Source organism: Schistocerca gregaria, chromosome 4 (genome assembly GCF_023897955.1).
Source record: "Schistocerca gregaria isolate iqSchGreg1 chromosome 4, iqSchGreg1.2, whole genome shotgun sequence".
In the NCBI taxonomy this organism is placed as follows: domain Eukaryota; kingdom Metazoa; phylum Arthropoda; class Insecta; order Orthoptera; family Acrididae; genus Schistocerca; species Schistocerca gregaria.
Genome location: NC_064923.1, coordinates 592,173,076 through 592,188,012, shown reverse-complemented (window position 1 = coordinate 592,188,012; position 14,937 = coordinate 592,173,076). Strand labels below are relative to the sequence as shown.

At 39.5% G+C, this 14,937-nt stretch overlaps 1 protein-coding gene across 1 annotated transcript in view; it reads right to left on the bottom strand.

Moving 5' to 3' along the window:
- The window catches only part of LOC126267823 (uncharacterized), a 131,651-nt gene extending 123,203 nt beyond the window's left edge, over positions 1-8,448 (bottom strand). The window contains exon 1 of the mRNA XM_049973129.1: positions 8,373-8,448. Within this exon, the coding sequence (XP_049829086.1) occupies positions 8,373-8,448 (76 nt within the window). The remainder of the gene's footprint in view (positions 1-8,372) is intronic.
- Between the last annotated feature and the right edge of the window lie 6,489 nt (positions 8,449-14,937).

Genomic DNA, 14,937 nt, shown 5'->3' with positions numbered 1-14,937 from the left:
ACATTTCTTCTGTGGAGTTGTTAAAAACTGTAGTTATTTCAACCAACAAACTTTGTTTCTTATCTCAGTTCCTGCAGTCCAGTAGCTGTTCATTGCACAACACTGGCCATTCCATTTCACATCCTGGTAGATTGTAAGGTTCTCATATTTTTCTGCTATTGTATATAATTCACAAAGGTGAATGAGGGCACTGCATGAATAGTGAATATGGGCCTTGACTCTGTTTTTAGTTTTATCTATGGTTGACTAGCTGCTCAGTCAGTGTACAGCCCTGGCGCGTTCTTATTTGAGGCGTAGTAGCGAGCAGTTCAGGATTAGGTCTGTTATTTGTGGATCTGGGAGAAACTACCCGGAAATTTTGTTATGGTGTTGAAAACTGATATTTAAGACTTTCTTGTTCTTTGTAAAGATGAAGAAGACTTTTGGGAGAATTGTTAAGATTTGTTGGTAATTTTTGTTATGAGAGAAATTTGAAATTGTTAGAGTGGATGTTGTGCTGTCTTTTACTAAATGATCCGAGTTTGATTTCTCCAGAAATATTTTCTTTAGAGTAAAACCCACCTCTATGATTCATAATGAAGAGTAGACTATATTTTGTTTTGTGTGCACTTAACCTTACGCTACGCGAAGTCACAGATTGTTTCTGACAAGCAAAAAGAAATAAGTTAGTAGTGAGTAGTTTATTTTGCCTTAGCTGCTGCATCTGCTGTTTTGTAATTGCTTTCGAGAACGCCAGTACATCAGACACGAAACAGCACGGCAAGAAATAGGTAATTCGCTTTTATTTTACGGCAGATCTCACCTTGTATTCTTTAGCAAACAGTATGTAGCCGGGATTGTCAGGTGTCGTGCCAACAAGTAAGTTAATTTTCAGTGAACAGTGTTGGCATTTTCAAACAGTTATTTATTTTTGTGTTCGTGCCAAGTAAAACGTTAAAATTTATATCACACAACGTTCATATAATGTGCGTCGGTACGCAGTTTTGATTATGTTGTTTCAACTGAGCAGACCATCAGTTTCTTTTGGTATTTAATGAGAGTCATCGTACTCACTTTAAATTTTGCATTTCATGAAGTTTAAAGTTTTATCTCAAGACACTGTTCACATGCGGAAGACAGGTCCAACCAGCAGTCAGTTTTGCTCAACAATTGAATACGGTATCTAAAGTAAACGTTACGTGAGTTTTTGAACTCAGTGTATTCAGTTTTCTCACATACAACCAAATTTAATAGAAATATTATAAGCTTTCTTTGTTGCTTTTCTTGCAGCCACATTTCTGACATTCACTCAGAGTGCGTAATCATCGCGTCAGTGGTTTCAACTGTCGCAAAAATGCCGGAACATGTATATAGACAGCGGCTCGTTGCTGTGTTGGTTGGCACAGTGGATAGTGCAGTAGTGTTTGTGTCGTATCTGTATTGTAACGTGGGTCGGATCTATTCAGTGGAAAAAAAAGGTTCAAATGGCTGTGAGCACTTTGGGACATTACATCTGAGATCCTCAGTTCTAGGGGAACTACTTAAACCTAACTAACCTAAGGACATCACACTCATCCATGCCCAAGGCAGGATTCGGACCTACGACCGTAGCGGTCGCGCGGTTCCAGACTGTAGCGCCTAGAACCGCTCGGCCACCCTGGCCGGCTATTCAGTGACAACGTCTTTTTATTTTTGTTCGTTAATTCTATATAATATGTCTGTGATGTTCCAATATTTTATTTTCTGCCTACTGTTGTTTAAGTCTAGATCTTTCTAAATAGGCGACCTGGTCATGCTGCTCGTTCAGGAGGTAAAACGGGCGATTTCATCGCTGAGAAATATGCCACGGCCACATGTTATGGCTGAAAACAAGCGGTTTTGTTTTTACATTTGTTTAATGTGTGCTCTGAGTGGAGCAAATATTTAACCAAGGAACGATAGTGCAAAAATTGTAAAATATGGCAGAAATATGGGACGCGATATGCCGCTCAGCACTCTACGAGTACTCTCAGCTCTCCTGACAATGACGCTACGGCGAACAGCTATCTAGGGGTAGTGCGTGCTGTCTACACGAGAGGTGTGAACTTGTAGAGTGCGACTGTCTGTTATACTGGCCCAGTTTTGGGAACTGCTGGTAAGTTAACTCGCGTTGGTGTTTACTCGACACGTATTGCTCGCATACACTCTGACATGCACACCTAGCGCAGATGTTCTGTGAGACGTAAGGCGCCGCTGCCCCATTACCCTCAACGCTCTGTGCAGAAGCGTATAGGCACACGGAGCACTCATGCTCAACTTATACACAACTGTAGATACAACCCGGACTTTTTCTTGTTGTACTATGTACCTATTATTAACTTGTTTTGTAGATAAATATTCAAATTTCCCTTTCTTTAAAATGTAACTCTTTGAAGGACGTACAATACAAGGACGCAACCGTTGCCATATCTTAAAATGACCAATTAGTACGCAGTAATTTCATAACCATTTGTAGTCCGCAGTCAGCGAAAGTCACTCAATTACTTTATGAAAGCATTTTATTTTAATTAACTCAGCATCCCACTGCGAGAGACGAGCCTGAAAATTTGCTTCCGTTTACCTGTGTTCTGCTATTTCCTTTTCCATAATTTATAACTGTAGTCTCACAAACGCGTTGCCACATTTACAGATTGGTTTCTTTTAATAACTGATGCCTTCTCTACTAAAAGTTAATTCATTAGTTGGTCACATATTGACCCGTGAACTCTCTTCTACTTCTTTACGACAAATTTGCTTTTCTGCCGGAATCTTACTCTCAGTATTAGGCTCGCTCCTGACCCCTAAATCAATTCTACACGATGGGAGACATAGACATGGGATAGCGTCAGACATCAACTTGTGTTTCAGAGAAATACTCGACAGTTAAATATAAAAATCCCTTTTATAGTCCAAATCAGTAAAATGTATTGAGCACTTACAAGTATCACAGAATGAAAACGAATAAGACTGTCTACAAGTATTTACTTAATTTTCGTCACACTTTTCTTGGGAATTACATTGAATTAAATCCTAACGGTCACGTAGCAAACCATTATTTTTCGCCGGCCGTTGTGGCCGAGTGGTTCTAGGCGCTTCAGTCTGGAACCGCGCCACTGCTACGGTCGCGAGTTCGAACACTGCTTCGGGCATGGATGTGTGTGATGTCCTTAGGTTAGTTAGGTTTAAGTAGTTCTAAGTTCTAGGGGACTGATGACCTTAGATGTTAAGTCCCATGGTCCTCAGCGCTATTTGAACCATTATTTTTCACTGAATTCAAGTGTAAACATTGAGAATTCCTCAGTACATTAATAACTCCAGTTTAGCTCTAAACCTAATCACCAGTCGTCGATAAGAAGTCATATTAGCGAGAGCAACCTTGTATACAATCAGAAACGCAATGACAGCACACATCACAAGGTACTGTAGTGGCAAGTTACTGACCGGTGTCAATGCAAGCTGTGACGTAAGCGTTGGAATTTGATATTATGCACAAATCTTACCGTGTATTCTAATAACCGTGGCCACTACAGTGACTTCCTGGCAAGATTTTCCATGTTTACTGCACAATGACCGTAGGAACTGTATCTCTAGCGTGCGTAGGAGTTGCTTAACAATTGACCCACTCTAGGAGATGCTTTTCATATTATGTGCAATCAACTCATCGAGAGTTACAGACGTAAACAGCTCATAAAACTTGCCGTAGTAACACACCTAATAACCGCAGCGCACTCATTCACAAATACAAATCTCAAGACGTACTGTTATTTTCAGATATCACATGAAATTAATGTGACGCAATAATTATAAATGTTTGTACTTTAAAAGCAAGTGTCAAAATCATTAACTATAAACTATATATGACTCCATTTTTTTTCAAAATATTTTCATGCATTTCATTACAATTTTGCTCTGTTACACTTTTTCGTGTAGACCTTTTCGTGTAGATTGCCACTGGTAAGAGAAGCGAATTCCGTTCGCAAGCTGTGTGTTTTTGTCCAATTCAAATGTAGAGAATTTTCGTGGCACGCAAATGAAACGGTATTTTAAGTAAAATTTTTTCAGCTATGTAGTAAAAAGGGAGAAGATGTTAATTTTGATTTCTTTCATGCCGCAAAACAATAACTGTAGTACGTGCATGAGAAAGATACGATTTCTGACAAGGTCTGTGTACGACATATCTGGTCACGCTATCAAGCTTTGGCAGCTATTTTGGGTTTTGAACGCGACTATAGCAGTCTTCATTTGCATAGTGTTCTCCAGAAAATAAGTCTCCTGTTAGGAAGTTTCGAAATGGGATGCCAGATTGTACCGTATTGTAACAGTAATTCGTCTAAAGAGATCAGGTTATTCAGATATCCTATAGACAATGATCATAGAGCAAAAAACTTACATAACTGTAGGAGAGATGAGTCTAAACCGACTAAACCTTCCAAGTTAAGCGATGTAAGTAAAGTAACTGGTTAAAGTAATTAAGGCTGATGTATCGTGTGATTTTTACACAACATATAGGTTTATGAGTTCTCCAAGCTCCGCTTTCATGTGTCAAAATTCGAGGTGAAGAGAGATGGTGGATGAATGCAATTCCTTCGAAATCTGACGTACCAGATCCCCGAAACCAGTCTTTTCTAAACTTAACTATATAATATCAAGGATAGTAACCAAATCAGACAGTAATGAAAGGGAGAAATTCATCAGTGTTTGCCAGCTTTCAAGTATCCATGTTTGCGACAGAACGCAGTTCATAATCTTAAGTTGTTGAATGCAAGCTCTCAATGTTTGAACTGTCGCCATCGCTTGTGTAGACTAAATTCTAATTAGTTAAGAGGGTACCAAATTAGTGGCGAGCAACTTGTGCCCTGAATTAAACTATGGACGCCCATAAGTTTATAAGAAGCACTAGCGTTTAAAACTCTGCTGTACTGTAATTTCAATTTCTGTTGATTACCAGCACAGTCTTCCCTTGCTTTCTGTCGACAACATACGTATGTACATTTTGTTACTTTGTAATGTAGTAAATGAAATCATTCATGTAAAGAGGAAACTTGAAGATAGCAACTGTCAGGCCTGGCACAGGAATTAACTGTATTATGCAAGTGCGATTTTGTGATTGGGAATATTGTAAAAAGCGAATTTGGCTCCTTAGCTGAGAGCGTGCTTGTGGGTATATTATCACTGAGAAAATGAAATAACTGCAGCTGTAACACCATAGATCAGTGATGGTACGAAGAACTATGGAATCTAGTTCTGGTAAAAAGGCTAGTGAAGAGGCTAGAACATTTTTAATTGGGACATAAAGGAGATTCTGAAATATATTTTCGGCCACTGGAGTGTTCGAGGAAGAAACGTGTAAAGTGAGGTAGGAGATGCGCAGTAGAACTGAAGATGTTATTGTAAATTTTCAGTTAAGTTACAAAAGACTGAAATCAGAGATGAGGTTTCATATTGACGTCACTTTCATCATAATAAGGTTCACTAGTGGGAAACGTTACACAGTAATCATCATTTACATGTTACTGGATGACAAGCCTATATTAAATATTCTTCTCTCTTCACAGATGCAGAAGGTGAAAGAGAAGATATTTGTCATCATATTGGCGTACCCTCATTAATCAAAAACGATAAATTAACTGTAAAACATTGCCTCAAACGTAGTGATACAGAGGGGCTGTTTCAATTGAAGCTTGTAGTGCTAAATCACTATTGCTACATGACAAATTTCAGTTTCATTGCTATATCTTAAAGGTGAAAGCATGCAGAAATCTTAATTTGGTACTTTTGTAAAGTTATCATATACAGGTTTTCATTTGTAAATCCACAGTGAAATAGAAATTTGTAATAGTTTTGGAATTTTATTCATAGAGAACCTTTGCTTAATCCTCATCCCTCTATAATTTTAAATACCGGTTTCGTATGATCCTTCATCGCCTTCCAATCATTTAAGTACCATAATACTGACAGAGCGTGAGGGTTTCGGATGTGGAATTGTACGCTAGTCAGCATTTCTGGCCAGTTTGATTCGCATACTAACATTTTATGTAGACACATGAAAAGGATAAATATGCACGTAATGAGTTACTTACTGTCACATTACATAACTTCCGTTTGACATATTTGTTGCTCATTCAGGATACAGTAAAAAATAAAATGCCATAATAATTTAGTTAAAATCGATTTCTGTATGTCCTAGAAAGAAACGTTTCGCAGGTGATGCTGTATCAGATTTTCTTGTCAAATATTTACGTTGATCAGATACCGTAGTAAGATTTCTGAAGGTGTACCGTTTTACTCAGACTAAGGGAACTAAACCGGCCTTGCGAATAATCAGTGTCTTATTTTTAAACTTAAAAAGATAATTTATGACTCCAAACCAGCTCAGAACGATAGTAATTTCTGAAAGAGTAGGCGGGGAACGGGAGGGGGGTTGATGGGTGTTGACAGCGGTACAAATAACCTGCTCTTCAGCCAGTCGCCGGCCGCGATGGTCTCGCGGTTCTAGGCGCGCAGTCCGGAACCGTGCGACTGCTACGGTTGCAGGTTCAAATCCTGCCTCGTGGATGGATGTGTGTGATGTCGTCAGGTTAGTTAGGTTTACGTAGTTCTAAGTTCTAGGGGACTGATTACCACAGCAGTTGAGTCCCATAGTGCTCAGAGCCATTTGAACCATTTCAGCCAGTCGAACAGTCGAACAATGGTGTCCACACCATTCTTATATAGACGTTCATTTGTGACCGACGACGGTATTGCCATCTGATGTAAATAATGATTACTTGAAGGAATGAATATGGACTTTTGTCGAGAGTGACATCTGTGGGTCAATGATGTAAACTTGAAACAAATCACAGAACTTTAAATCTGTGACATCGTGTGATTACAAAGTATTAATTAGCCCTTTTTTAATATGTAACAATAGGATTATTCCTAATATCTGTGGTCTATTGGAGAAACAGATAGCTTTCGAATAATGAAAGATCTGTGAGGTTATTGGCATCAAATTGAATTTTTTCCCGGAAAATCAGATTGATAAGGGAAATCACAATGAATCGATAAAAAAGTTCCGGAATGTTGTAAAAAAGATAAGGTAAGGGATTTGAAATATTTCTAGTTTTCATCGTCTCGACTGTGGGTTGCTAGCTTTTTTTAAGATCTTGCAATTAGCGACAACTTTGTAGGCGAATCATTTTGGGAGTTGGATGTAGGTGTAAGTAATTAAACAGACAGCACATTGCACATACGTGGCAGTAAATTACGACTTTTTTTCAGAGAGCCTCGTAGCTTGACATCTATTCTTCAAATATGTAAAAATCAAATTCCCCTTTACGAGAGTTGAAAGCTAATGTGACTTACATTGTGGCATAGGTTATTCTGGCCTCCCTGTGTGTAACACCAGAGATGAAATAACATTTTCAAAAAAATTGTTTACAAACATTTTGGTCCGCAGACTACAGCTGGTTATATTACAAAGCCGCCTACGTATTTTTTAGCAGCAAAACAGTCTTTATTGTGAGGCACAGATATCCGCATTTTAAAAGCAAAAGAGTTTCTCTTGTGAGACACAGATCTAAAAGTCACTGAACATTACATTGCCTACAGCAACTTCACCTTTACAGTTTTTTTGGTCCAGTGTTTTGGTGACTGATTTTTCAAACATTAACTGCATACGGTACTTCATTTCGCTTTACTAGCGATAGTTTGGGGTCTAACAAGATTTTCAATTTTTCGGACATATCTCTCGCATTCATAAACTACACCCATTGAGAGATAAAAAAGTTTTGCAATAGGATACTACAAACAATCGAGCGGAATTACTTTATGTTAATAACTGCAAGGCGCCGTGGCTGTGGATTAAATTAATCGAAGAAATACAGCAACCAGCTACAGCATACCGGTTCCCTGTATTTCTTCAACTAATTTAAGTAAAGGATACTTGCGTTCTTCAACTGATTGAAGTGAAGCACATTTGTTTATTAAGCGATTGTTTGTTGCTACTGACTGCAGGTATGTGTGAAAGTGTAATGTAAATATCACGGTGTTTTGATACCCTTTTAGCTGTTGCCTTAGTCTGAAATGGGAAGGGTTGCACTACAACAAATGAACTTTTTGGGCGTCTAGATTCTGATTGATTTTTATGCTGTTCTCCATCATTAAAGTTGCTACGCATCTTTTACATCCAATACATCATATAACCTGTCTCTTTGTCCGTACTTCTTTTTCCCTCTAGTCTTTTCTTCAGAACCAAAGTAACTAATCTCTCCCTTCTTTTGACAAAATTATTACTCAGTTTTCTTGCCTAACCTACTCCATTTCGTACTTTATCTCTCTATTGAACTTAAGCATTCTTTGATAGTTTCGCATTTTAAGTTCTTCCTGTTACTTACTCTCCTGAGTTGTCGTCAGCCGCGTGTCATTTCCAACGGTGCTGTGCCCCTGACGTGACATGTACTTCTGCCTCATTTCACCATCAACATCTGATACCAGTAGACACGTTCCAGTCTACTACTATATTGTTTGCTTCGGTCGTCCAGCGTAATCCGGTTTCCTTGACAGGAGAATTACATTATTTCTTCCTCCATTGTAACGCACTCAATTTCCATGTTAAGCGGGTTATTTTTTTATTACTTCTTTTCGTCATCTGTGTTTCTGTTCTGCTTACCCTTACGCCATATTCAGTGGTAAGTTTGCCACCTATCCGTTTCAACAGACTGAAGTCAGTGCCTAGTCTTCGTCTGTCAGAATCGTACGCCATATAAACTGTGCAAGGATAGATTTTGTGTAGCCATTTACACGCGTGAATTCCACCATTTCCTTCTAAAAAGACAGAAAACTCAGCCGACGTCCTGTGTTATGTAATGTGGCTAAACCTCTAGAGATCTTGGAGTAATTTCATTAACGTGGAGTACAGCATAATCCTTCATCACATTATAATTCATTTTGAGAAACGAGCACTAACTTACATAACGTAACTTACGATGAATATCACAAGAATACAAATCTCCGGGTGAATGAAATCTTGAACAGGTAACCTGATAATTTAGTAGCTCCTGCGGAAGAACACCGGGTGTAAGGGTCCAACGATCAGTTCTTTGTCGGTCCACATAGTTTTCTCTAACTAATCGCTTCGTTGACAACTGTCAATGATTTGTATACACGGATTAAGGCAAACATTACGACCATTGCCCACCGCAATATTAAATGTTGCTTGTGGGCGTTGTGGGCACGAGACCGCGGTGAGCAAGGAAAATAAGTAACACAGCGACGAAAGCGTAATCATTCTACGAAAGATTCGAGCCGCAAGTGAGAAAATCCACTGACATAATCGACTTCGACAAGCGGCAGATTACTGTGGCGAGAGCCAGGAAACTAGCGTCTGGGAAATGGCGAAGTTGGTCGGCTGATTGCTCGCTACTGTCGCGAGCATCTGTGGAAACAGCAAGCGGTTGAACGACAGTGAATCCACGAGCGAGTGACAAGGTGTTGGACGTCCACTCCTCAGCGCAAAACGTAGCGATCGAAGAATTCCCGCTCTGCACAGCAGGATATGCGACAATCTACAGCAGCTTTGATAACAGAGGAATTTTTTGTCTCAAATTTCGACCATTTATAGTAAAATAAAATTTCGTTTACAAAGATCTGCATGGCAGTGGTCACCAACAAAGGAAAAACAAATTCAATTCTGGTGCAGGCAGAAGATTTTCGGAGCACTTAATTTAGTGAACGTCATTACGTCATTGAATATAAGGCTACGCGGCAGACAACCTCTATATGATTGCAGTGGGCATTGGATCATGCAGATTGGACCGAGGATCAATGGAAATATGTCGCCTAGTAGGATGAACCACATTAATGTTACACTAGGTCGATGGTAGCCTCTGGATATGCCATTATTAAGCGAACAGCTGCTTGAAACGTACTGTGCCACATACACAAGCCACTGGGTCCAGTAATATGCGTTGATGACATTCACCTTGACTTACATGTGGATTTTATAGTATTCGAAGGCATCACGAGAGCTGGTGAGTGAGTCAATATTATTGCAGACCACCTGGATGCCTTCATACTTGATGTCTTCTACAGTGCGATGGTATTTTCCAGCAGAATAGCTGTCACTGTCACAGGACTATAATCGTTCTAAAGTGGTTTAAAGAGCATGATGGAGAATTCAAAAAGGTGTGTTGACCACCAAATTCTTCTGATCTGATCCACATGAAACACTTCTACGATGCTATCAGGCACTAGCTGTGGTGACACAAACCACCAGCTCGCAATTTACTGAAGTTGGATAACCTGTTTGTAGGAGAGATGACGTTTCAATCCTGAAATGTTTCTGATTCTAAATGTCTCTCTAGTGACGTCAGTGCATGCAACGAAGACCCTAGGCCAGGTTTCTGCAACAGCCTCCCACACCAGGAGCTGAATTATTCATTTGAAAATTACAGAAAGAAACTTCTCCTAAGCTGCAGAAAAACACGCTATAGACAATGTGTATGTAGGTATTCAGTTACCTTGCTGTTGTGAGGAGCTTTAGTTAGCCACGAAAAAAATTGAAAGTGGAGAAAGGTTCGTTCTTCAGAGCACTGTATTAATACAGGAAACACTTTCTTTCGTTATTTTTTCACTCCAGATTTGAAAATACAGCTTTCAAGGACCAGCCATTCCTGTCCATTCGACAGTTCACTGAGAGAGACGATGCTCTGTGGAGCAGGCAGCGCTTGGCAGGTGATCTGGGAGCGAAGGAACTGTAAGGAATTTACTCACGAGAGATGGTGAGCTAGACATAGTAAAGTCGCTGACTAACGATCCCTGACAGCTGGCAGTGCTGTTTCCAGATTTCCACTGTGAGGTACAAATAGCTGCAGGCAAAATTAATTGTAGAGCGGTGACAACACTGAGGGGTTGCGATACACATATGCAAAAATGTCCTTCCGATGTGGCCAAGCAGTTCTAGGCGTTTCAGTCTGGAACCGCGCGACCGCTACTGCCGCAGGTTCGAATTCTGCCTCGGGCATGGATGTGTGTGATGTCCTTAGGCTAGTTAGGTTTAAGAAGTTCTAAGTTCTAGGGGACAGATGATCTCAGATTTTAAGTCCCATAGTGCTCAGAGCCATTTGAATCATGCAAAAATGGCGTTAAGTGACTGGCTGAAATAGATGCATAGAACAGGTGCGCAAAGACCAGCGTAATCTTCAGGGGTCTTCTATTGACCATTATACTACAGCCCGCTGCTCACCGTTCGCCACTCCCCTACCGCTTCTTACTCTGCATCATCTGGATCACAGGTGAGCTAACCCATGGCATTTGGTATCCCTGCTGATCCTCGATGGAGTCGACCACAAGGCGACTCAAGAGACACCAAGCTCATTGTGTTCTTAGCACACTCACCGTTTCAGCTCGCTGTGCTCTTGCTCCTTCACTGATTCAGCTCAAAATTCAACCTGATTTCTTCTTGACCCAGCGCTCTCCTTTCAAGTTCAGCTCGCTATGGATATGGTTCGCTGTAATAATAAGGGAATGAGGGTGAGCTGGTTCGTTTCTGGCACCTGTTTCCATCGATTGTCATTTTGATCTTTGAGTCGACTTCAATGCTTATTTGTCTTCTTCACATCTTCGGCGACGGGATTTAACGGCAGCTCGTGCGCTCCGTCAGAGGCGGGTGCGGGTATCCGCTGTGTGAGGTGGAGTGATGCCAGACTATGTATGTATGTAGCACGCCATGAGGCCGACTCGGCATCAAGAAGGAGCGTGGCCAGCCGCCACGACGTGTTTAATCGTGCAAGGCAGATCCATTGCCCATGGTGATGGGGGTTTCCTAGAGGTTGGAAGAACAAGTTCCTTCCAGTCTGTTACAATCTACACAAGACGAATGAATTGGAGTCGTCGGGTTGCTTCGGTGGATTGTGTGCATCTTAACTGAATATTCAAGTGTACTAAAACCATTTGGGACTGTTCTAGTTGTTTATCACTCAATTCGGTGTCGTGACTTGATACCTAGACGGCAGGTAAGGAAGTGTAGCTACGCAAACAAACAAACACGAAGTATGGCTAAATACGTAGTTAGAAGTGCAACAAGCAGTGCGTAAGTCGGTGTCTAGTGTTCCAAGCCACGCCGGGATATTTCTCCCATTCTACCTTGTAGTTCATTATTGTAGTCTGGCGTTTAAATGTGCGCCGTGATAACTGCGTGTCTTTTTGACTTCTAGGCCATTATTTTATTTGTGGTTTTAAGCAATTAGTTCATTAAATTTTAAGGGCCGTGACTGACCAAGGAACTCACGGAGGTTAATTGTGTTTGCATTTATTTCTGACGTATATCATTGACAGTTAGTGATAACCTGTTCTCTAGATAAGATTGTGTGCCTCAGAATATTGTCTGCCGCTGATGTGTTTTATGTTGCAGAACATTGGCAATGGTCGACGTGAGCACACCAGGGGCCGAGTACCACGGTAGCAGAGTGATATTTAAGGCCCTGCTCTCCCCCTCTTTCCATATCGGGTTATGTTGTTACTGTTTTGTGATTCCACCCTTGTGGTCAAGATTTATGGTGTCTGAAGTTTAAACTGCAGTGCAAAGTTGAGTGCATTTCTATTTCATTTTCTGTCCCGTGGATCTCTTGTATCAATTAAAATCCTTTGGTGTGCTCGCGTCTATCTGATTCATTCGCAGAACTGAGGTGGCCTCATTTTATCGTCCATTTGTCATATTGTTATGTTCTAGTAACAATGAATATTTTTCATTAATCAACTTGGTTAACCAACCTTAAAAAAATCGTTTGGCGAAACTAATCCACCTCCTTCGTCGTAGAAATGGTTCAGGTTTTTATTAATAAATCTTTTATGAATATTGTTTTATTTAAGGAAAGTTGGCCAGCGAAGCGTTGCAAGATCTGTGTTTTGGACTTAATGTATTTTGTTTGCGGTTGGAAGTAATTGGAGTTCTGATAGGAATCGTTCGGAAATTAGTTTCATCTAAGTAATGAAATTTATCTGAGTTAGTTCACACAGTTACATTCAATTTTTCAGGTTTTATTGGCATTGTTCTAATTCAAGAAATTTGTTTGTCATTTGTTAAAGTTATGTGGCTTTATAAGGCAATCCCCTTTGTGTTATTGTTATGACTGGGATTTGATAAAAGCTTTGATTGTAATAGAGGAATATGTGGCAACTACAATTGATTACTCCTGTGATTTCGGTGTGTTCTTTAGATACACATTCCAAAGGGAATGTATATTATATTATTACATTTTACATGTATATTAGTGCTTTTATAGATTACAAAATATACTGCATGTACATTTGTTAGTATTTTAAGTTTTTACCATGTAAAAAGTGCAACTTAATGCTAAGAGTTTTAATTTTTCCACATAATGTCTTTTTCGGTGCTTCAAGTGACATAGGATCATATTACCAAACAGGATAAGGAAAGGAAACACTGATACTACCAGCTGATAACTTCCTGTCCTTCTGGCTCATCAACAAAGCTGAAAGAGACATCTAAAGTCCAAGCATACAGTAGTACCTCTGGAACAGTGTTGGTCACAAAGACAGTCAAAATCTCTATCAGCTGATGTTTCTTTCACAGAATTTCGAGAAATCGTCTCTCACAAATCGTCCTCAGCAAAGTCTGCTCCCATTTCAGATGAGATTCTATTTCCTGACGGTAAAAGTGTTTTAAGTTTGTATGCAGCCTGCCATTATCATTTGTTTCCTGATCGGATCTTGATTTATTTTTTGTGATGCCGTCACATTGAAGCGATTTTCGTTGGCAACAACCCATAAATAAGTCTGTTGAAGTTATAAAGATTTTCGCATTAATTAAAAGTAAGCCATTAGGGACTCAAAATTCTTAGAATTAAAAAAATGGTTTGCCCAAATTATAATTTACGAATTCGAATAATGTTATTAAGTTCTGTAATGCTCAGTAACTTAAAAAAAAAACTGGAATTGATTTGACCACTGCAGAGTCACCAGTGGTTTTACAACTATAAATAATATTAGTTTCTATGGACTCATAACACATTTTGGAGACAGGGAGCCTCAATTCAAATCGTATCATTGTGAGTGCTTATAAGCTGAAAAAAGACATACTGCAGAAATACTTTCAAACTGGATAAAGGTTGTTATCACCAAATACTCGTATAATGTCAAGTTTCAAATTATTGTTATAATAATGGAGAATGTTTCCAATATAAAATCATCTGTCATACTTCTGGACCTACAACATGGTCAATGCTGTGCACATTTTTTAAATTAACTTGTCCAACATGCAATTAGAAGGTCAGTACAGTGACATATTGATGATGTCAAAAGAGCTTTTATGTTTTCCACAAAGAGCCGATCTGCCTTAAGAAAACTTGCTAAAATATAAGAAGATTTTGAAAAAGTCAGTCGTCACAAATTATCAGTATGGAAAGAGTTGCTTGATATCGTCATCAGATCCAAGGAAACTACAACTGCATTTACTTAAACCAGGGAATCCTTGAACTTTTCGGAATCCAGGTAAGTGCCTCAAGCAACCTTTCACCAGTTGGTTCTGTACAGAGTATGTATTCCAGCTATGTCGGTGACCTCAAAAGAACGAGGAATCAATGCTGTATTGAAAACGCAGCTGGAAGGAATAAAGTGCAAGATCAAGAAAGAAAATTTTTAGTTAACAATTGCGTAAAGCAGATTTGTAGCTAATCATCATTGTTGCTCGACTTGAACATTGAAGGAGCAATCAAGGAAAAGAAAGAAATTTTCGACAGAAGAACAAACGGGTAAAGGAAAAGATATCAGTGCTAGATTTTGGAGTGCACATAGCTCTTCCAGTCGCTTGTAGGGAAAACATAGAAGAACGTACTGAAAGGAGTGGGCAGCACATTTAACACAGAATTCGATTTCAAGGAAATAAGGGAAACAAAGCAAAGAGAAAGGTTATGAAGAGTAATATAAGAAAGACTATTGACT